Source organism: Vipera ursinii, assembly GCF_947247035.1.
Source record: "Vipera ursinii genome assembly, chromosome: 1".
NCBI lineage: Eukaryota > Metazoa > Chordata > Lepidosauria > Squamata > Viperidae > Vipera > Vipera ursinii.
In genome coordinates, this window is record NC_139512.1 from 4,687,879 (window position 1) to 4,710,878 (window position 23,000).

Sequence of the window (23,000 nt, forward strand, 5' to 3'; positions counted from 1 at the left end):
AAGTATTCAATTCCTGTAACCTCACCCCTTACAGGCTATTATTGAGCAAGGTCTACACTGGTGTTTTTCAAACTTGGCCACTTGAAGAGGTAAGGACTTCAACTCCCAGAATTCCCCAGCCAGCATGACTGGCTGGGGAATTCTGGGATTTGAAGGCCACAAATCTTCAGGTTGCCAGCTTTGAAAAACACCAGTATAAGAGACTCGCTCAAACTTCTATAAGCAGCCAAGTTGGTGGCCAGTGAAGTTCTTTCTTTCCTCTTTTTTAAGACATGGTGAAAAATATGTTCTTTAATTCCTTTGCATGTGAATAGAACTCTGATGAGATAGGGCAGGGGTCTTCAAATCTGGCCCTTTTATGACTTGTGGACTTCAACTCCCAGAATTCCTCAGCCAGGCACACTGGCTGAGGAATTCTGGGAGTTGAAGTCCACAAATCACAAAAGGGCCAAGTTTGAAGACCCCTGAGATAGGGGGATAATACAGATAAGTTCTTGTAGGTTCAACTAATGCTAATAGAAAGTTTTGCTGAAAATGATTTAAAATTCTTGGTTTTGTAAAGTAAAGGTAAAGGGGTCCCTTCAGATTTTACTCCCCTCATCATTGCCAACTCTAGGGGGGGATGGTGCTCATCTCTGTTTCAAGGCCATTGAGCCAGTACTGTCCAAAACATTTCCACGGTTATGTGGCCAGCATGATGTCACAGAGCTCTGTTATCTTGGTTTTGTACTGGACTGAAAAGAAACATAGTTTTCTATACTGAGTCCCTAGGGAGAAGGGCGGTATAGAAATCAAATAAAACATAAACATAAAACAAACATACTGCCCGTTTGCCTACTTCCATAGGGGATGTGTAATGACTACAAGAGAAGAATTAAACACAAGTGGATTTTCTTTAAGACTACTAGCTAATGGCAACCCTTTGACCACAAAATGTCCTGCTCACCTGAGTTTGAGACAGCCTTAGTCTGAGATTTATTAAAGCTTAGCTGCACAGTTATAGCTCCAGGGCATATGTGTAAAGCAACAAATCTGAAATTTGTGGGTTGTTGGCTCCACCTGCTGTCATATAGAAGAACTGCATGTAAACTCATGGCAAGTCCGGGTTTCAAAAACAATCACCTTCACTAAACACTGTGGCTTGTAAAAACCTGTACGAGGCTCCATGTTTATCTTCTTCCCTGCCCAGTTCATTTTGTCCTGGCTTTTTAAAAGATAGATTAAAAGTAGACTGCAAGGCAAAAAAAAAAAGTCGGTCAGTAGGTAAATAGAAACAGCCATCATTAAAACATGAAATGGGTTTCCAAGATGTGGTCATGCTTCCTTACGGCATTTCTGTGACAGAGGAGTGAGCATATTTCTAACGGAAGGAAAAGTCTACAACGCTGGTTCTCAAGCTCAGCAACTTTATGATGCGTGGACTTCAACTTCCAGAATTACCCAGTCAGCATGCTGGTTGAAGAATTCTGGGAGTTGGAAGTCCACACATTTTAAAGTCCCCAAGTTTTAATAAAACTGGATGTAAGGAGTAGTTGATCCTGATGGAACTCCCAAAGTTCTATCTGGCTTTTGATGTGTCCTGGGAGTGTGGGGTACTTAATACTCTCAGAGCTTGGTTGTTTGTTTGCTTGCAGTGCACTGATGATGTTGCTTAGTTGGGTAATGAAATGTCTGCAGAAACAGCCCAGCTCCGATAGCAACAAAAACTCCACAGTTCAACCCTGAGCCACTTCTATCATTCCGAAAGTATTTCCTGGCAGTTGTGAAGAGAAAGGCTGTCTATGCTATCTGTCTACCAAATGTATTTGCTAATGGCAAAATGTCCTCTGTCTGTCCACCACTCAGGTTCTTCGCAGTGGCCCCGAACAAGTGGACAGGGTGCCTTATCCCCAAGCTACGAAGGCACCCTCCATACTTTGGTAAGTATCCCTCCACTTCATATTTGCCATTGGTTTTTGCAGTAAATAATTACAGGTAGTCCTTGATTTACAACCATTCATTTAGCAACCATTGAAAGTTATGACAGCACTGGAAAAAGCAGCATACCCGCGGTCATATCATCGGACTTTGGATGCTTGGCAACCAGCTCAACTTTACAACGGTTAGAGCATCCCAGGGTCACGTAATCGTCATTTGCAACCTTCCCAGCTGGCACGTCAACAGAGAAGCTGGCAGGAAAGGTCAAAAGTCGTGATCATTTAGCCATTTAATAACATCATTGCTTAATAATGAATTTTCCACTCCCAATTGTGGCCGTAAGTCGAGAACTACCTATAAATTCCTTTCAGATAGCAGTGGGCCTAGCAACCTTAGTAACAGCATAGTTTTGATGGTCCACCAGCCTCTTCTATGCTGCTTGATAATATCCCCCAAACAGCTTTCTTTTTAGCCTTGGTTCTTCTCCCTGAAAAATCGCCCCAGTAAGGATGCACCTGATAGACGCTGTAAAGAAAGAAAGCCTTGTGTCCAATCTTCAAATGTTGTCTGTGTTTTCTTTTTGTTTTTAACTTCTTGCTTGGTTTGGTGCCTGAATCTCAGCTGTTGGCAAGCACCCCACCAGCTCCACGCAGTGGCTGTGGTGGGGCTCTGTGTCACACTCTTTCCCTCTCTTCCGTCCTTCAAGCAAAACAAAATGGAAGACCACTTGGACGAAGCCATCCATGTGCTGAGGAGCCATGCAGTGGGCCAGACCAACCACAGGGACATCCACGACTTGTTGGCATCTGCTTCTGCGCACAGCACGTCTGTGGGCAGCCTTAGCCAGTCTTTTTCCCCGGCCTCTGTCTTGCCAATCGCTAGTCGGCATACGAACTTGGTAAGATAGGAATTTGGGGGGGGGGGGGTTTCAAACATGCTCTACTGTTCAAAAGTTTATGGCTTCCCCTTTCAAGAACCTCTTTAAAGGTCTATTTGCACAACTTGACTTACTGTGTTTCCCCGAAAGTAAGGCCTACCCCAAAAATAAGCCCTAGCTTGATTTTTCGGGGTGGGCCTACTATAAGCCCTAACCCCCCCAAATAAGCCCTAGTTTTGGGGTGAGGTGCACACCTAAAAATCAAGCTAGGGCGGGGGTGGGAGGGTGGTGCTGCCTCCCGCACCTACTTACTGTTGCAACCTGCCTCTCCTTGCCAGCCTGCCTCTTCTGTGGCATCCCCCAGCCTGCATTTCACAGTCAGAAGCCTTTCTGGAAGGCCTCTGCAGCTGAGAACCAAGGTATGGATTCCATAACTCAGTTCTAGGCTGCAGAGGCCTTCTGGAAAGGCCTCTTGACTGTGAAATGCAGGCCGGGGGACACCACAGAAGAGGTGGGCCAGCTGGACGGGGCTGTCAGTGCCTGAGGCGAGTGGAAAAGACACTCCCTGAAAATAAGACCTTGGTGCCTCTTTTGGAGGCAAAAAAATAAAAATAAGACTAGGTCTTATTTTCTTGGAAACACGGTATTAATCCACCTGATCCAGACATTTTGGTCCACAGTTCCTAGAATCCATTGACTTTAGACATACAGCTGGAGGTTGGTGGGACTTGGTTGGTCCAAAGCATCAGGAGAGTAGAAGTTCTTCATGACTGATCTAGCTTGCTATAACTAGCAACCAAAAGTTTTCTTACCACCTTTTCCTTGTAGATGCTGGAGATTGGGGTTAGTCTCTTGTGTCCTCCACTGAACTATGGGCCGTCCATGTTAAAAATACTCCTTGCAGGCTATGTAACATTCTTCATATTCAAAAGTCCTACCAAACGTAGACCCTTTCACTGTGGGGTACGACTTTGTTGTACCAGTCAAGAGGCAGAAAGGAGAATAGTCTATGATATCAGGTCATGGCAGAGGGGCAGAAGTCAGGATAATCTTGAGTTCAAAATGCAGTTTCCAATGGCCCAGCAACATAATTCTATCCAACTTTTCTCTTACTGCTTTAGAGTTTCACAGCTGTGTGGAGTTTTTCCTTCTTCCAAATTTGGGTTGCATCCTACAAAATGTCAGGGTGGTTATTCAGGGCTTGTTTGTAGGAAACTGTCTAATATAGAGCCTGGGTGAAATGTTGGTTTGTGGTATTTTGTTTTGTTTTTTTGCAATCTCATCAGTCAAATCATCAGCTTTGCAGCACTGATGTTGTTACTAATTTGGTAATGAAAACCAAATCTGCAAAAAGACGACCAAACACAGACAGCACCAAGGACCCCACAATATTGTAGTTCTTGATTTCTTCTTATTTTTCTGTGAATCAACCTCTGCCTGTTCTTACATGCTTCATGACTCACTCAAAATCAGGTGGAGCTTCAGTAGCATTGCTGTGGCGGTCATCCTGTCCTTTTCTAACTATGCTCTGCAGACACTTGATAGCATTTTGATAGTCAGTATGCATCTTTATGATTCTATGGAAGGGCTGCTAGATCTAAAATTCCTACCTATAGACCTGGTTCACACATCAGATTAAGTCCTAATATAGGCTTATTGGGCGGCATACTGGTTCAGCAGTTAAGACGCTGGGCTTGTCAGCTGGAAAGCCAGCAGCCCATGTTTGAGCCCCAAGCACCACACGACGGGGTGAGCTCCCTTCTTTACCCCAGCTCCTGCCAGCCTAGCAGTGTGAAAGCATGCAAATGTGAGTAGATAAATAGGTACCACTTCAGTGGGAAGGTAACAGTGCTTTATGATATCATGCTGGCCACGTGACCACGGAAATACCTTTGGACTTGAAAAGAGATGACCACTGCCCTCTATATTCAGCAATAACTAGCAGAGTAAAATCTGCAGGCATACTGGAATAATGGCTTAGCATTATGTTCAAATCTGAATTGTAATGTTTGATCAACAACCAGTACTTAAAACAATCCTGGCAATATTATTAAACTTGATCGCCATTTGCTCCTGAGGCGTTTGCTGTGATTAATGAAAACTGAGACTTTAAAAGAGGGGCTGAAAACGCCCTTTTCAAATTTCTATACTTGCTTACTAGCATTGCCTGTTTCTCAACGTTGGGGACTTTAAAATATGTGAACTTCAACTCCCAGAATTCCTCAGTCAGCATCACTGGCATTGTGGCCTTTCTGGACCTTGTTGCTGTTCTTTTTGGCAGGTGGGGGCAGGTCACCCTGAAGACAGCCTCTCTAGCAATCCTGGTCTTCTCCACAACCATGTTGCTCTCCCTGCCCAGACCAGCTCGCTTCCTGACCTCACTAGAGGACAGTCTTCAGATGCCTTTAGCGGTAAGGCTGAGTTGCAGAATTCGAATGCTGAATGTCAAAACCCCAGTCTCTCGGCTGGTGCAAGGTAGAGTGCTGGACAAATGAGGTAATGACCTCTTGGAAAATTACAGTTGATACGTTCCCTTTATAACGGAAGGAAAGGAACCAAAGTAAGGGGACTCTTCTCTATCTTCATGTCTATGGAGATTCTCAGTCATCCAGGTGACGGTTGTTCCAAAGGTGCTTTTTCAATTCTGACTGTCAGAACTGAAGAAGTCTCTTGAATTAGAAGCAAAACGTCTTCAAGGAAAAACAAAGGAAATCCAGTTGCCCTTTTGGGGGGTGGGGGGAAACCTTTGAGATCTCTCCATGTGAATCTGCAACTCAGAATCAAAAAATATTTCATTAATTATTATTTTAGATGTTTTATTTTTAGTTTTTTTTATCCTGCCTTTATTATTTTTATAAATAATATGTAATATTTCTTCCTCCTATTTTCCCCACAATAAAAACCATGCGAGATCACTTGGGCTGAGAGAGAGTCCACAGTCCCAGTGGGCTTCCATTCTTAAGGCAGGACTAGAACTCACAGTCTCCTGGGATTGGCCTAAAGTCACCTAGTTGGCTTTCATGCCTCAGGTGGGACTAGAACTCCTGGTGATTGGGCCAAAGTCATCCAGCTGCCTTTCGTGCCTAAGGCGGGACTAGAACTCACAGTCTCCTGGTGATTGGCCCAAAGCCACCCAGCCGGCTTTCGTGCCTAAGGCGGGACTAGAACTCACAGTCTCCTGGTGATTGGCCCAAAGCCACCCAGCCTGCTTTCGTGCCTAAGGCGGGACTAGAACTCACAGTCTCCTGGTGATTGGCCCAAAGCCACCCAGCCGGCTTTCGTGCCTAAGGCGGGACTAGAACTCACAGTCTCCTGGTGATTGGCCCAAAGTCACCCAGTCGGCTTTCGTGCCTAAGGCGGGACTAGAACTCACAGTCTCCTGGTGATTGGCCCAAAGCCACCCAGCCGGCTTTCGTGCCTAAGGCGGGACTAGAACTCACAGTCTCCTGGTGATTGGCCCAAAGCCACCCAGCCGGCTTTCGTGCCTAAGGCGGGACTAGAACTCACAGTCTCCTGGTGATTGGCCCAAAGCCACCCAGCCGGCTTTCGTGCCTAAGGCGGGACTAGAACTCACAGTCTCCTGGTGATTGGCCCAAAGCCACCCAGCCGGCTTTCGTGCCTAAGGCGGGACTAGAACTCACAGTCTCCTGGTGATTGGCCCAAAGCCACCCAGCCGGCTTTCGTGCCTAAGGCGGGACTAGAACTCACAGTCTCCTGGTGATTGGCCCAAAGTCACCCAGCCGGCTTTCGTGCCTAAGGCGGGACTAGAACTCACAGTCTCCTGGTGATTGGCCCAAAGCCACCCAGCCGGCTTTCGTGCCTAAGGCAGGACTAGAACTCACAGTCTCCTGGTGATTGGCCCAAAGTCACCCAGCCGGCTTTCGTGCCTAAGGCGGGACTAGAACTCACAGTCTCCTGGTGATTGGCCCAAAGTCACCCAGTCGGCTTTCGTGCCTAAGGCGGGACTAGAACTCACAGCTTTCTGATTTCCAGTCTGATGCCTTAAATTACAACGATGTTGAAGATTTCAACTTAGGTTGTAGGTTAGAAGAAAGGGTGATTTTCCTACATTTCTCATGTTATCCTCGGGGCAACCTTCTACTTGGTTTGGTTCCATTGCAGGCTTGACTGGGGGCCTGGGGAGGGCCAGCGTCTCCTCTGGCACCAGCGAGATCAAGCGGGAAGACAAGGAGGATGACGAAAACACCTCAGTGGCTGACAATTCAGAAGAGGAGAAAAAAGAACTGAAGCCATCTCGAACCAGAACAAGGTGCTCACTGAACAGGTCTCAACCTTTCTCTGTTCCCTTTGGAGGCTAACCGGGCAGGACAAAATCCTGACCCTGTAAGGGAAGCCTAAGGCAGGGGTAGGCAACCTCGGCTCTTTTATGACTCATGGACTTCAACTCCCAGAATTCCTGAGCCAGCCAAGCTGGCTCAGGAATTCTGGGAGTTGAAGTCCATGAGTCATAAAAGAGCCGAGGTTGCCTACCCCTGGCCTAAGGCGAAACAGCCTTCTCTGAAACCTTTCAGTCTTTGGGGAGACTCCACTCAGAGTTTTCCAACCTCTAGGAACCTACCACAGATATTAAAGGGCCAACCTCTTGCGAAACTGGGGCAGGTTGTCTTGTTAGAGAAATGGATCGGGAAGAACCTCCCATCTAATTTTTATTCATTTTATTTTATCAAATTTAGAAGCCATTCATCTCCCTCTTAGAGAAGGAGAGATTTTTCCAGCTCAGGCAATTCCTTTGGCTGGCTAATCGAAAGAAGATAAAAGATATTGGTGGTGGTTTGTTGTTGTTGGGGTTTTTTTTTCAAATTGATTTTAGTTTTATTCGGTGCATGCATATTTTCAAATTTTTTGGTCCTTTTCCCTGAGAAATTGTGGAGAAGCAGAACCACCCTACTGAGACAACTTGACTTAATAGCTTTTGGTTCTATTTATCTCCCCTGATCCTTTGTCCCGTCCCTGTTCCCCCCCCCCCGCCGCCATTTCCTGAGGAGAGGAGAAAGGCATGGCTTATTTCCTTGAGCCTCTCTTTTGTCCCACACAAATGTAAAATGTTCTCTAGAACAGTCGACCCAAATTTTATTTAGGGAATACAGCTTCATTCAGAACATTGGGGGGAGGGGGGGCTGTCAGGCATGCATGTACTAAATATTGACTAAAGATGGCAAAATAGATTAATTTCTACCTTTTCAATTATCTTAAAAGGGGGGAAAACACCATTGTGATATGTTTGTTTTTCTGTCGTGTGTGCATGTAGGGGTGCGCACATGTGTGTATTATATGTATTACAGTTTTCCTTTTTTTTTGTGAACATATTCCGGTGCCGAGGTGTGCACACACGAAAAATGTCCCCCCTTCTCCTTGTTTCATTCTTATTTCAAATTATCAGTCAAGATGAGGATGAGGAGGACGACCTTCTTCCCCCAGAGCAAAAAGCCGAGCGAGAGAAAGAGAGGCGGGTGGCCAATAACGCTCGGGAGCGCCTGCGTGTCCGCGACATCAACGAGGCCTTTAAAGAGCTTGGGCGCATGTGCCAGCTACACCTTAACAGCGAAAAACCACAGACCAAACTGCTAATCCTACATCAGGCTGTGTCGGTTATTCTGAATCTGGAACAACAAGTTAGAGGTCAGTGGAGGCTTCCGATGTGGTGACGTTTCGGAACGGCATGGGGCTGTCTGTCTGATCCTTTCAACCTTGCCCCGGCCCACCGTGGTGGGCAGGCGTGCCCGACGCTCTCCATCCTGCTGACGTTTTCCTGCATCCTTTTTTTTTTTTTTATGACGATGCCTTAAGTTTGGTTTTGTGTTTTACTTCTCTGTTCCATTTTGGTTTTTGTTGTTTTTTTTTGTTGTTGTTTTTTTTGCATCCCCTGTAAATTCCTGTGTTGCATTTGGAATAAGACAGAAGCTGCACTTTCTGCATGCCAGCCAGCCTCGTGCCTGTGCGGGGACTCTTGCTTTTCTCTCCGTTCTTCCCTTCTCTGCTACTTAGCGCTGGAGAGGGCGGCCCACCCTGGATCTCAGCGCTTTGTTGCTAAATGTGGGGAAAGGGCAGCGTCTGCAAAGATCAAGTTTCTCGTGCAAACTGAGGATGAGTTCACAGCGGAACCACATAATACCATATCCTTCTTTCCAGCCCCAGCCTCCCAGAACATTTTCGTACACACCTCTTTTAAGTACAGATAGTGCTCGACTTACAAACATTCGTTTAGCCACCATTACAACGGTACTGGAAAAAGTACCTTATGACCATTTTTTACATTTACAACACTTGTAGCATCCCCAGGGTCACGTGATCGAAATCCAGACATTTGGCAACGGGCATGTATTTATGACGGTTGCACTGTCCCAGGGTCCTTTGATCACCTTTTGTGACCTTCTGACAAGCAAAGTCATTGGGGAAGCCAGGTTCCCTTAACAACTGTGCCGAGAAAAGTCATAAAGTGGGGCAAACCTCACTTAGCAAATGTCTCACTTAGCAACATAAATTTTGGGCTCAGCTGTGGTCGTAAGTCGAGGAGTACCTGCAGTAAAGCGTAGACTTAGGATTTGGGAAATCCTCCACACTGAAAAGAAATGGTACCGTGTCTTCAAAGTTACTATCTCTGCTTCCCCACTCGAGATCTTGTTTTGGTGGGGGAATTTCTTTATCCCGTGATAAAAGTTCCCTGTGGAAAATACATGACTGTAAATCCCTCTGCCTAGAATTAGTCTCAAGATACCTGTTGTGTAGTCTGTGGTGTAGCTCTTCAGGGTGTCTCTCTCTGCCCATCACCAGGAATGACTGAATTTGGACCATGAGCCATACCGTGAAAAAGGAGGCATGCAGGGAGGATAGGGAACGTACACCTGGGAGACACATCTGAGCCCAAGCTTGTGGTAGTTTTAAGATCTGGGACCAGCACCTTGCAGCATGGAAAGATGCTCAGAGGACCTGGGATTTTTTACTTACATCGAAAAGTGTGAGGTTCTGACTTTGAAGGTCATCTTCTGTCTATAACCCAAGTCTTCCAATCCCACCGTGGTCCCAGATCCCAACGTAAAGCTCAGAAGTCACCAGCCGTCCCTGCAGAAGTAGAATTCAAGGATCACTGTTAGGATTCTAGGGTGCAGGATGTCCCGGAGGAAGGAAGGAAGGAAGGAGAGGGGGGAAAAATTGAAATGGGTCTCTGCAGCTACCCTAGAGGAAAGATGGACTTCCCACCAAGGGTAGTTGTGCTAATTTTTTTTTCCGCTGGGAATGCTGTAAACGCTTGGCTGTGCATGTGAGCATCTAACCTTCCCGTGGGGTTATCTTGGCAGATTTGACTCCTTCCTCTTCCTCTTCCTCAAGAGAGACGGCTGTATTTACCATCAAGATCCACAGCCTGTTTTGTACTCTGCTGTCATGTTGCAATGCTGGAATTCATTTATGCTTTTCTTCACTTTTCTTTTGTCTTTTTTGCCTGTCATAACATGTATAACTTTGATTTCCTTGTCCGATGTTTTCTTGTTCTTCTCCCCTTCTCCCCCATCCTTTACCTGCTTTCCTACAGACAGTCCCCAGCCGTGACCTCTCGGTGGTTCCCACCCTCTACCTTGTACTTGCTGCTTGCTCAGAGAGAGAGAGAGAGAGAGAGAGAGAAAACAGGAATGGGGAAGTGGGTTGGTGCAGAGAGCAGGAAAAGGAACGATCTGTGAGAGGAAGAGTTGGCGCATGGTCCTCTCCTTTGGATTTCTTCAGGCTTTGGGTTTTTGATTTCAAAAAATGCAAAGCCTTTTACCTGAAATAGAAGATTAGTGAAGTTTTTGCCTTGACTGGCCAGCAGTTGGCATTCCTACATTTAATCTCCCTTGGGGAGAAAAAAAAAACATTTTTCAATTGGATATTTTTGGGGAACCCTTGGTTCATTCTGACTTGGCTGCTTTCTTGCAGATATTCCGTTAACCAATTAGGTAACATCGGTGCTAGCACTTTCTTAGCACTGATGATGTTGCCTAGTTGGGTAATGAAATGTCAACAACAACAAAAAAAACCAACCGAGCTCAGAGAACACCAAGGACCTCACAGATCATCCCTGAGATACAAATTTTCTCTTCTAGGGAAATTTTCGATCCCTTGCGACATTTTTTATAAAAGATCTTAACAAGGGAGACGATCCATCAGATGAGCCTCATATTTCTGAGAGTTGACATCTGTCATCCTAGAAAAGGCAGCCCGGAACACTTTTTCCAGCAAAAACGCAGTGAAGATTGAAGTTAGAACGGGACCCTCACTAAATACAGGCTTCTACTTCTCATAGTACCTTGGATGGGTTTTCTGCAGGACTTTCTCCTCTCCCTTTCAATCCCACCAGTTACGAATTTATTTAAGAATTTATTAAGTTGCTATCCTTTTGTGAGGGTGCTACTTTATTTTATATAGGCCAAAACACTGTGGAATATCTAGCCGGTGTTAATCAGGCAGCGCTGGTAGCTGATAGCTATCCTTAATAATTTAATTTAATTTAATACTCTTCTAAAGTTTAAATTTGCTTTGGGATAAGAGTAAGATTGCACATATTATTATAGCGTGTGAAAGGGCTGAATTCCTCCTAAGAGGAGCCACCGATTTGAAGGGTTAAATGTAACCCCAAGAATTGGGATGCAGTTTCAATTTTGTTTGCTATAGTCATCAATTTATATTTCCTCAAATCATAGTTAGCTGTTACAGATCCTATTGGATGTGGCTATGTAGGTTTAGTTTTAAATTGACTTCAACAATCCTTTAAGTAATTATGAATGTAAAATGTGAACTTGGCTTGGAAATATGTCCTGCTGCATTCAGACTTGCTTCTAAGCTGTATTGATAACTCCCACGCAGGTGTAGCAAAAAAATTAACCAGACCATGGTTACTACTGGAAAAATAACAGTCAACTTGGTTAATTTCAAACTTGGTTACTTCTACTGTTGCTTAGTTTGTTTTGGATAGATTTTGCTTGGATAACTTGTCGTTCGGTGTATTAGGTGTTAATTCTGGGATAATGGCTTTAATTCTGTAACTCAGATGAGTAAACTGTGTGGATCCATACCTTGTCTGAATTTTGAACGCATACCAGAAGGAGATGGCACTTAAGTGAGCCCTACATTTTTAGCTACAATTTTTAAATCCATTGGATCTAAAATTCATTCTGGATTTAGGCTGAATTCCCAGACAAGAACATAGGAGAATCCAGGCTGACATTTGACTGTGAAGCTTACCCCAAAAGGTCATTTTCAGAGTGAAGTTTCCCAAGTAGTAAGTGAATCACTGAAAAGATAAAGTAATTGGGAAGCTTGTCTTGGATGGTTCTGGATATAAAAAAAATCAAGAGATTAACAGTTACCGGGATTTCGTATTACTCTGGCTTACCTTTTGTAGTTAGGAGGCTGGAAATGAAAAGCACACAAAAAGACATCCTGTTTTGCTTGGCTAGTAGGATAAGAAAAGGGTTGCTTAATTCCAAGCTACTATTCGGGTTCTAGAATTATGCCTTCACATACTGTTTCAATAGGAAATCTTTTCCAGTGCAAAATGGTTGCCTCGTGTCCTCAATTCACTGGGGACATCCACTACACCTTGTCAAAAGAAGGCAATTATATCTACCTTTTAAAGGATTTTTTTTTCTTTTTCTCTTTTTTGCTCTGGGGAAAAAGGCTGTCTCTGTATAAAAATAGGACATGATGGGGCAACATGGGAGGGAAAAGGATTTCCAAGGTTCAATCTGCCAAATTTTAAGGTGCTGCCAATGCTCATAACTGTTTTAGATGGGATCAGTCTTGATTATGCTGAGTTTGATTATACCTGGAAGCTACAGTATTTTGCTGGAATGGGTGGCTTGGGGAAGATGTGCAATATTTCAGATAAGCAAGCTATTCTTTTTTAGATGTAGATCTTTCCAGAGCTGGTACAGGTGGTCCTCGAATTACAATCATTCTTTTAACAACTGTTCAAAGTTACAACGGTGCTGAAAAAAGTGACCTGTGACCAGTTCTCACACTTATGACGGTCACCGTGTCCCTACCGGACATGTGATCAAAATTTGAACACTTGGCAACCAGTATGTAGCATCCATTTGCGACCTTTCCAGGCTGCTTCTGCCAAGCAAAGTCAGTTGGGGAGATTGGGTTTGCTTAACAACTGCGTGATTCATTTAATGAGTGAACGGTCGTAAAATTGGATGTGACTTATTTAATGACTGCTTTGCTTATTTTTGCTGCACAGACTCTACTCACGGCAAGTGTTAGGAAGCCACTTTACAAAGCCAGTTGCAAGTTGTGGCTTTTATTTTCTATTTCCAAATGGCCCTCTTCCTGTAAGAGAAGGAGTGGCAGAATCTGGGGATGGAGTCAAAAGAGGACTCAGCCTAGAGTCTCTAAGTAGCCACAAATGGATTAAGTCTAACCCCTCTTGAATTTTGTTAACACCTTAGCTAGCACCAAAATAGTGCTAATCGTTAGTTAGATTCCCATGCACGGGCATGAGCAATAAATGACTTTAAATTAAAACTTCACCTGTGATCCCGGTCTTTCCTACCTGACACTTCCTTTCTCATCCTGCTTTCACATCCATGTCAGCACAATGTTTTTCCCATTAACTGAAGAAACCAGGAATCACTTAAGGCACTCAAAAAATGAAGTTTAAGCTCATAATCATGGGCTTCAGATTTCGAAAGAGAGGGCATGTTCAAACGCACATTAGGCAATAGTGCTGGAGAATCTTGACCTAATGAGGCCATTTTAAAGAACATGGACCAGATGTTTCTCTACGATCCCTCCCAGCAGTTAGAGCAGCTCACTAAAAGTTGAACAGCAAGAAAACAGTTAGTGAACCAAACTAGAAAGCAGAATTCGTTCTTGGTTGAAAATGACTACCACATGGTATGGATCTGACAATCCAGGAAATGGCTTGTTCTTGAGGATATTGGTTTTTTTTAGTTATGTCCACCAGCAAGGAGAAATCAAGTAAGATAGGTGAGGTGGAATGCATCAGCATGCATTTCAAAAGCCCTGCAAATCAGATTCCCTAAAACAGCGGTCTCCATCCTTTCCAGCTTGGCGGCCCGGCCCAGTACAGGAGAGTTGGGGGGGGGGTGGCAGGCTGTGAATAGCAGGCGCATCTGCACATGGACAGCTCGTGTGCCCTCCACTTGCTTGAATGGAGCACAAGTGGCGGGTGCTGGAACAGAGGGCGCTTGTGCTCTTGCGCGAAGTTCCACTTGTGCGAGTGGAGTTTCACACGCACATATGCGGCCTGATTTCGAACAAGCCATAGCCCTCCTGCTCCTGCTATCACTTTCTGCTAGTAGGCTCTTTATATGCTGGGTTTTGTGTTTCATTGGGTGGCCCCCACTGGCATGCTGTCAGAAGCAAAATGATCTTTGTTGCCTGCGTTGGGACTTGTGGCAGAGGAGTAAAAACTGAAATACAGACAATCCTCAACATAGGATTGGAATGGAGCCTGCCCCTTACAGTCATGATGTAGTAGGAGATGACCAGGCTGAGCCCCAAGTCGGGGTCAAACGCATCCTCAGTTTGGAGTCACCAACCATCAAAACAAACCTAAGTCCAGCCCTCCTTGAAGTCCATTGACTCTTATCTGGCGCCCATTTTTCTTGACCATTAGTAGATCAGATTATGTAGGAGATGACCTGGCTGAGCCCAAGGGAAGGGTTAAACACGTTACCAGTCATGAATCACTGCACCCCCACAAGCAATCTAAGTCCAGCCCACCTTGAATGGCTTTCTTATCTCCCACTCATTTTCCTTGAGCTGTTAGTAGGTCAGATTTTTGTAGAGAGCTTAAGCGTGCAGTGTAAGGGAAGCAGTGGCTCAGTGGGTTGGGACACTCAGCTTGTCAATCAGAAGGTCGGCAGTTTGGTGGGTCGAATCCCGAGTGCCGCATAACAGAGTGAGCGCCTGTTACTCGTCCCAGCTTCTGCCAACCTAGCAGTTCGAAAGCACATAAAGATGCAAGTAGAAAAATAGGGACCACTACGGTGGGAAGGTAACAGCATTCCGTGTGCCTTTGGCGTCTAGTCATGCTGGCCACATGACCACAGAGACATCCTCGGACAAGCGCTGGCTCTTCGGCTTTGAAACGAAGATGAGCACTGGCCCCCAGAGTCAGAAACGACTTGCACGCATGTGCGGGGGAACCTTTACCTTTACCTAAGCGTGCAGTAAATCTTTATACACATTTGAACTACCTGATTCTTCTGAATTCGCCGGCGCTTGACAGATTATCATTTATAGGTTGCATGGAATAAATTTGTAGTGGTTTTGAACTCTATCCTGGCTCCTGATTTCTTGCACCTGACACGTATGTTGTAAGGGTTATAAAAATGCATCAGTCCTATTTTACAACGTTTTGTGGTGGTCATTAAGGGAAGTACCACAGTTGTTGAGCAAACCGTTACTTCACTATGGGCATGGTTTTGCGAAAAGCTGGGTGTAAGTGCCGTGTTTTGGCAAAAACATCATAAAACACAGTCATGTGATTACAGGATACTGCAAATGGCCATCAATGTGGCCATGTTGCCGAGCACCCCAAGTTCAGTCATGTGACCGTGGGGGGGGGACCTGACTGCTGGAACTTCATATTCAGGTCTTAAGTCCCCATTTTCAGATTGGTTGTAACTTTGATCAGTCATAAATCGAGGACTACCTACACGAGGATCAATTTCCCGAGGACATTTTGGATGGGCTGGGCAACCTTTGTACACCGTTTCTTGGTATTTACTTTTATTTTTTGTCTTTGAGGGCTCATGGCTGGTGTTCAAGTGGCATCACAGACGACTCGTTTCGTTTTTGGTGATGGGAGGAGTTACAAGATTCTATAGTCTTTGTGCTTAACTATGCAAGCAGCTGTACTGCTACAAAGCACAATCTGAGGGTGCTCTGGAAGCCATAAAATGGTATGGGGCTCCAGGCTATAGACTGCCCATCCTTTTTACAGCCCATTATTTTTAATACTTAACTTGGATTTTGCTTCTCCCCCCCCCCCTTTCCTTTCTAAAGCAGAGAGAAAGGCACTGCAGGTCTGATTTTTAATTCCCTAAAGGGAAAGAAAAACAAATGCAGGGACAGTACAGATTCCTACTATTTAAGGCTTAAATCTTTAAAACAGCAGCGGAGAATCTATTGTCCAGCCAGTCTTTGGTGGGGAGAGGGAGGGACAAAGTTCCCACTTTTGCATTAGTGATTGCTTTGCTGTTTGCAAACCGTGATTCTCTCGACTTGCAAAGGAGAGTCTTAACTTTAGCTTTGAGCATTACTGGTTTCATCTGATGAAGGAAGTATTAATTTCACGTAACAGTTTTCTGTTTCTTTAAATAGACCGTCTAGGAAATAAAGGGCAGAGGATCTTAATCCTGCCCCAGAGTCTTTGGCAGCTTCTTATCTCTATGGTGTAATTCAAGGGTTCTGCTATGATCAATTGGCCTGGCCCATTTTGGCTTGTAGTGGCTTGTGGACATTTTTCCACCACACCTTGGCACCGTCCCCCTCTCTCTTCCCCACCCCGATTCCCAAGTCACTTTTTGCTCCCTGACTAACCCCTGTGGTGCTGTGTGAACCCAGCAGTACGGATGAGGCGCTATCCCTGGAGGACAAAGATCTGAGGGACCGGGAGAGGCGGATGGCCAATAATGCAAGGGAGAGGGTGCGCGTACGGGACATTAACGAGGCCTTTAAAGAGCTGGGACGCATGTGCCAGATGCACTTAAAAACAGACAAAGCACAGACCAAACTCATCATCCTTCAGCAAGCAGTACAAGTCATTCTAGGCTTGGAACAGCAAGTACGAGGTACGGTGCTAGGGGTGCACCCCCACCCTGAGGTCATTCTCTTGCATGGGTGGGAGGCTGTCTCTTTCCGGGATGTCCCCTACATGCCCTTCTTCGCATGAGTGTCTTCTGTGCCTGTCCCTTCCATCCTTTGCTCAGGGTGCTAAGTTTTGGTTGCCAAGACTTCTTAAGATTTGCTTTGCTTTATTGCTCTGTCAGCTGCGCATGGACCACTGCGGAAATGATCCCCAAAAGACCGAGGATAATTCTGTGTCTAGAATGAAGGGTAAACAACCCATGACTTTTCAGAGGTGGGAGTATGCAGAGTCCATCCAAACTTGCTATCCAAAGGCCCATTTAGAGACTGGCTGACCACTAGGTGGCAGCAAAGCACAAGAATTGTCTGGTTTCTCTTTGCTGCCATCTAGTGACCATCTGCCTTGATAGCAGCCAAATCCGGTAGTGGTAGCCTTACTGCAGCTCCCCCAGACCTTGCTGTTTCCCTCGCTGGGATACTTTCTCTCACTTGTGCAGCATGTATATTCATCCTCTGTTTTTCCACTCTTATCCTTCTTGGGGAGGACAGCAGAAAGACTGCTCATTGCAAGATATTGACTCCCACCTAGGTTTTCTCCTCCTTCCCATGGCGCGTGTTTTTTTTTTCTCTCTCTCTTTCTCCCAGAACGCAATCTCAACCCTAAAGCAGCTTGCTTGAAACGTCGTGAAGAGGAGAAAGTGTCTGGCGTGGTGGGCGATCCCCAGATGGCACTTTCGGCATCTCATGCAGGATTAGGAGATGGGCACAACCCCGTGGGACATATGTAAAGGTACTTTCTGCTGGGACTTTTCTTGAAGGGACAGAATGGGGTATGCAGCTCCTTCACGTGCAAATGTTCATGTATTTATTTACTTGCCACCCATCTTGCTACAGGTGTCTTTGGGTGGCCTACGACATTAAAAACCATGAGAAAGGCGTATTACTGATAACAATACAAATACGCATTATAATTAAAGATGGGGAGGGAAGGGGCAGGAAGCACAGGGGAGAGTGATCTCCCATTGGCCCCTCAACTACCTCCAGTCTGATACTCCCCCAAGTGAACTGGCAGAGCCAGGTCTTCAAGCTCTTGCAAAAGGTCAGGAAGGTGGGAGTAGACCCTACCCCGGGGGGGGGGGCAAGATGTTCCAGAGGGCAGGAAAATAAAAAGGCAGGACACAAATAAGTAAACATAAATATAAATAAATTACAGGTAGTCCTCGACTTACTACAGTTCATTGAACGACTGTTCAAAGTTACACCGGCACTGGAAAAAGTGATTTAGGCCCAGTGGTGGGATTCAGCCAGTTTGCACCAGTTCGGCAGAACCAATACCTAATGTATCTTTAGTCTGGTGAACCGGTTGTTAAAGTGGCACTTGAAAAAAGCAGAGTCTGTATGTGCACCTGCCTCGCGCTTGCCATGCTCTCCACGGTGCACTGCAGGTGATCTGAGGTGGCTGGCCAGGGACAGAAGCACTGCCAAAAACAGTGGAGTCTGTGTGCGTGCCTGCTACGTGCCCACCCGTCATGTCATGAGGAGCACCGTGACACTCGCAGGAGACCATGAGGATCGTCGCCACCAATCGCGTGCCAAGCCTTGCGGCCTCCTGCAGCAAGCAGTAGCGGCACGATCGGCGCAATGAGCCTCAAGGCTTCCCGTAGCAAGGCTTCCCATAGCACTGGTGCGATCAGCACCTAACAGGAGGCGCCTCTACACAAGCCACAGCCGCATGGCAGCCTGAACCCAGGATCTATGGTAACCCAGAAGGAGGCCGGCAGCAGCTTGCCCGTGCATTCCTTGACCCAGAGGGCTTGGAGCCGGGCGCCTCGGGGCCTCTTCCAGTCAGCAAGAAGCCAAGCTGCAAGTGCAGGCAGGAGCAGGCAGATAGGCACCACCGAAGCCGGCCTGGTGCCTAGCAAGAATCTGCACCTCCCCCCCCCCCCCCGTGCCTGCCTGCACACTCAGCCTGCACGCTCATTTCTAACTAGATGATTGATTTAGCAAAGGCTAAACGGGGGGGGAGGTGGGCAACGCAGATTCCCTGTGCATGAGAACTTGGCAAAGGAAGAAGGCGAGCGGCAGCCCCAGCAGCAAGAAGGGCCGCCAAAAACAGCGGAGTCTGTGTGTGCGTCTGCCTTGCCCGAGTCAGCCATGCTCTCTATAGCGCACTGCAGCTGATCCGAGGCGTGGAGAGCCCGGCTGACAGGTGAGCGTGTAGCAGGCGCACACACAGACACCGCTATTTTCGGCGGCCCTTCTTGCCGCTGGGGCTGCCGCTCGCCTTCTTCCTTTGCCAACTTCTCACGCACAGGGAATCTGCACGCCCGCCTCCCCCTGTGCCTTCGCTAAATCGATCACCCGGCTAGAAACGAGGTTTAGCCAGCCGAGCGCACGGGCAGAGGCACAGGGGGAGGTGTGTGGTGCAGATTCCCCATGCATGAGACTGGGTTGTTTTTTTTCCCCCACTGCCGGATTTTCACTGCCATACTGTTTAAAAATTTACTTGAGGGATGGGACTTATTATACGGGTGGCGTGCATATTTAATTTATGATAAAAAAGTTGATAAGGCTTTTAAATCTCATATTTTAAGAAATGCTTTATTGCGTGTCTGGAAAAAGTATTATTATAAGTTAAATTATAAAATACCAATCTGGGGGGATTCCTGGACACGCGATAGAGGGTGTATCTATGGGTGTGAATTTGGATATGATTTCTTATAAGGAATTACTTAGATTGGTAGGGAATGATTGGCAATTGAAGTCGTTAGCTGAGTTAAAACAAGAAAATATTGCACAGTCCTGGTTCCAGTATACTCAACTGCAAGCTAGGTGGAAGTTAGATCAGAAGGTTGGTATTACATTAATGGATGAAAATTTGGTCAAACAAATTAAAGATCAAAATCGAGCGCATATAAAGAGAATTTATAATGCTTTAACAGAATTGGATTCGGAAATGGAATTAGTTAAAGATTGTATGGTAAAGTGGGCCCAAAATATTCAAGAACCGATCCCATTGGATATATGGGAGGTAATTTGGGTTAGAAATGTAAAATTTACCCAGGCCCAAAATTGAAGAGAACATTTTTATAAAATGTTTTATAGATGGCATCTGGATCCTAAAAGGTTGTCTTGTATGTATCCTAATTTACAGCCCAAATGTTGGAGATGTGGCAGTTTGGATGCTACTTATTTTCATATCTGGTGGACTTGTAGAAATATAAGAGCCTTTTGGATTAAAATTTGGTGGAACATTCAAAAGATTTTCAAGAGGAGGATAAAGTTTACTCCACAATTATTTTTATTGGGTGTTATTACAGATTGTGATACTAAAGAAACTAATTTGATGTTGAATTTGATAACAGCTGCAAGGTTATTGGTAGGGCAATATTGGAAGAAGGATAGCATACCCACTATAGAAGAATGGACGCTTAAAGTGTCAAATTTAGCAGAAATGCCTAAGATTTCTGCTTATTTGAAGGATCATTCACAAGAAAGATACATTTCGGTCTGGAGAAGATGGATAGATTATATTCAGAATAAATATGGGACTAAAAAGTTCCATTTAGCCTATGAGTAAATTTTAGATTGTTATTATTATTAATAGTTTATTATAGTGGAATTTTTATTAGTGTTAATTATATGGTATTATTTTTGGTATTAGTATTGTTTAATAACTTGGATATTGTATTGTTTAATAACTTGGATATTAATTTATGTTTTTACTATTATGTTTACTTTTATTTTGCTTGCATTGTATTTATGTTAAAGGGGAGTTAAAGCGCATTATGAACTTGGTTATTTATATAGTTGGTTAATGTTAGTTAGATTATGATTATTATATTTGTAACCCTGTAGTCAACTCTGGGAAGTGGGGGAGGGAGAGGGGGGTTTTTTAGGGTGGGTTGGTTTGGGGGATTATATTGTAACTTTTATAAAACTTCAATAATAATAATAATAATAAAAGTTTACTTGATGCAGAATGGGAAGGATCCACACTCTGCATCAAGTAATCTTTAAAGAAACTTAAGCAGCATGGCAGCGAAAATCCGGCAGTGGGGGGGGAAAAAAAACCTCCGTTTTTTTGAGACGCCAGGCTGGTGTGCATTCACGTGCCTCCAATCCCCTTGCTTGCTGCAAAGCCAGATTGGAGTCCTTGGGCTGCTCCTTCCAGCCCATTTCAGAGCCGGTCTCAAAGCGAAGGGAATGGTTCCCACCCCACCCAATCACTGCGGGGCTTTGTTTCCAAAGACCCTCTGCACAGGCTCCGGACAAAACGAGATCTGGGACTGAAAAAGCAGCAATGGGAGCGAAGGCTTGTTCAAAGGAGGAGGAAGAAGGAGAAAGTGGGAGAAGTCACTACTGAACAGGCGAGGCACGACAGGTGTCAAGGCACGGTAGGCCTGGCTGGGGGGGCCCTTTGGCATAGTAAGTGGGAAGCATGGGGCAACTGCCCCCCTCCCCCACCTGCCTCGTGGCAGTGCCCCCTCCCCGCCTCCCCCCCCTGCAGAGAACTGGTTGTTAAATTATTTGAATCTCACCACTGCTTAGGACCCTTTTTCACACTTATGACCGTTGCAGTATTCCCTACAGTCACGTGATCAAAATTTGGATGCTTGATAACTGGCTCATATTTATGACAGTTGCAGTATCCCGGGCTCAGGTGATCACCTTTTGTGACTTTCTGACCAGCAAAGTCAATGGGGAAGCCGGATTCACTTAACAACCGTTTTTACTAACAGCTGCAGTGATTCACTTAACGACTGTGGCAAGAAAAGTCGTAAAAGGGGACAAAATTCACTCAACAACTGTTTCGCTTAGCAACAAAAAAATTTGGGCTCAGTTGTGGTCGTAAGTCGAGGATTACCTGTAGCTGGTTCTGCTGGTTCTTATAAAGTGATCTGTGTAGAACAGGGGTCTTCAAATAGGCACGCTGGCTGAGGAATTCTGGGAGTTGAAGTCCACAAGTCATAAAAGGGCCAAGTTTGAAGACCCCTGGTGTAGAACATCCAGCTTTCTATACCTTTTCCTTTTTCTTTTTTAACAGGTGATTTGTTTTTGTTTTTTTCTTCCCTTGACCTGGAAGAAGATGTCTGTAGGAAGAAGTGAGGACTGGGTCATTTTCACACCCCTGCTGGGTGTCCACGCCAGAAACTGCAGTCTTGTTGAAATACTGACATGGCAATGGAAAATTCGAAGGAACTTTTATTTCCCTCCACCAGAAAGGAAAAGCAACAACGTTATCCAAAAAAACAACAACCACAAAACACAAAAAACCCAACAGCAAAGATTGCCTTAACTGTATATTCTGGAACTCTTCATGCATATCCTTCAGTGGGAGGTGGGGGGAGACATTTAAGTGGCTTGCGTTCACAAAAGGCCAGCAGAAGAAATTGTGCCTATACGTTTGTTTCTTTTTTTTCTTTTCTTTTTTTTTTAAAAAAAGAACATTAGTTACAATAATTTTTTAAATGTAGAACAAACATAGTAATGCCTTTTTTTGTTTTTTAAAGCTTCTTTTGCATCTCTGTTTTGTAAGCAACAAAAAAAATGTAAAAAGAGAGAGAGAGAGAGAGAAAGAAAGACTTGATGATTCCCCATGCCTTTTTCTGCTGCTGTTTCTATAGTTATTGTTGCATATTATTTTTTAAATAAGATCAACCAGAAATATTAAAAGTTTGTATTAAGAGACTGGATGTTTTTTAAAAAAAGAAAAAGAAAAACAAAAGAAGAGATTGGTACAAGAGAGATTTGCGTTTCGGCTCTGAGACAGTTGCGTGCATTTAGTGAGCGGGTTAAAATCTTCCCTAAGGCTAGTAGCTTTTATAATTAAAAAAGAGAATTAAAAAAGAGAGGGGAGAAAATACTGATTATCACCCCAGTTCCTTTTTGTCGCTTGGAATATTGGAGGGTTGGAGGGGGAATGAATCCATCAGCTGCTAGTCTTTGTATCATCGTGGCTTATGTCTTTCACCCAAAGGATGCAACCAGTTGCAATTCTTGGAAGTTTTCTGTTTGGTCTGGCCCTCTCCCATCTTCCCTGCCACTCAAAGCTTTTCCAATCCCTTCTAACAAAAATAGAGAAAGAATGACTCACAGCATTTCTGAACATTGGTTGGAAAACATGGCTTTGAGTTGGGTGGCAGCCTCTGTGTCAAGCGCAAAGGATCAGGACCACATGTTAAGTCGCAATTCAGAAGGATTCCTTGCTCGAGCCTATACACAAGAATCTCGTTGACCAAAGTTCAAATCTTAACCGGCACCAGATAAGGGGTCAACGGAATTCAAGGGGGGCTGGACTTGGACCATTTGTGGGAACGTAACGACTTTAAGCTGATGACGCATTTAACTCTGCCCCCTCCTCCAATTC

The 23,000-nt window shown here is 45.0% G+C and overlaps 1 protein-coding gene across 9 annotated transcripts in view; it reads left to right on the plus strand.

The window, feature by feature from the left end:
* Nucleotides 1-22,319, plus strand: part of TCF3 (transcription factor 3) — a 129,404-nt gene extending 107,085 nt beyond the window's left edge. For 3 of the 9 annotated variants that reach the window (XM_083349652.1, XM_083349656.1, XM_083349653.1), the window contains exons 14-20: nucleotides 1,846-1,919; nucleotides 2,624-2,815; nucleotides 5,076-5,205; nucleotides 6,917-7,079; nucleotides 8,196-8,434; nucleotides 17,276-17,420; nucleotides 21,678-22,319. In XM_083349652.1, the coding sequence (XP_083205778.1) occupies nucleotides 1,846-1,919; nucleotides 2,624-2,815; nucleotides 5,076-5,205; nucleotides 6,917-7,079; nucleotides 8,196-8,434; nucleotides 17,276-17,418 (941 nt within the window). In that variant the 3' untranslated portion in view covers nucleotides 17,419-17,420; nucleotides 21,678-22,319. Of the gene's footprint in view, nucleotides 1-1,845; nucleotides 1,920-2,623; nucleotides 2,816-5,075; nucleotides 5,206-6,916; nucleotides 7,080-8,195; nucleotides 8,435-16,387; nucleotides 16,615-17,275; nucleotides 17,421-21,677 lie in introns of all 9 variants that reach the window. The other 6 variants (XM_083349654.1, XM_083349655.1, XM_083349657.1 and 3 more) reach the window with 6 other exon arrangements.
* The last annotated feature ends 681 nt before the right edge of the window (nucleotides 22,320-23,000 follow it).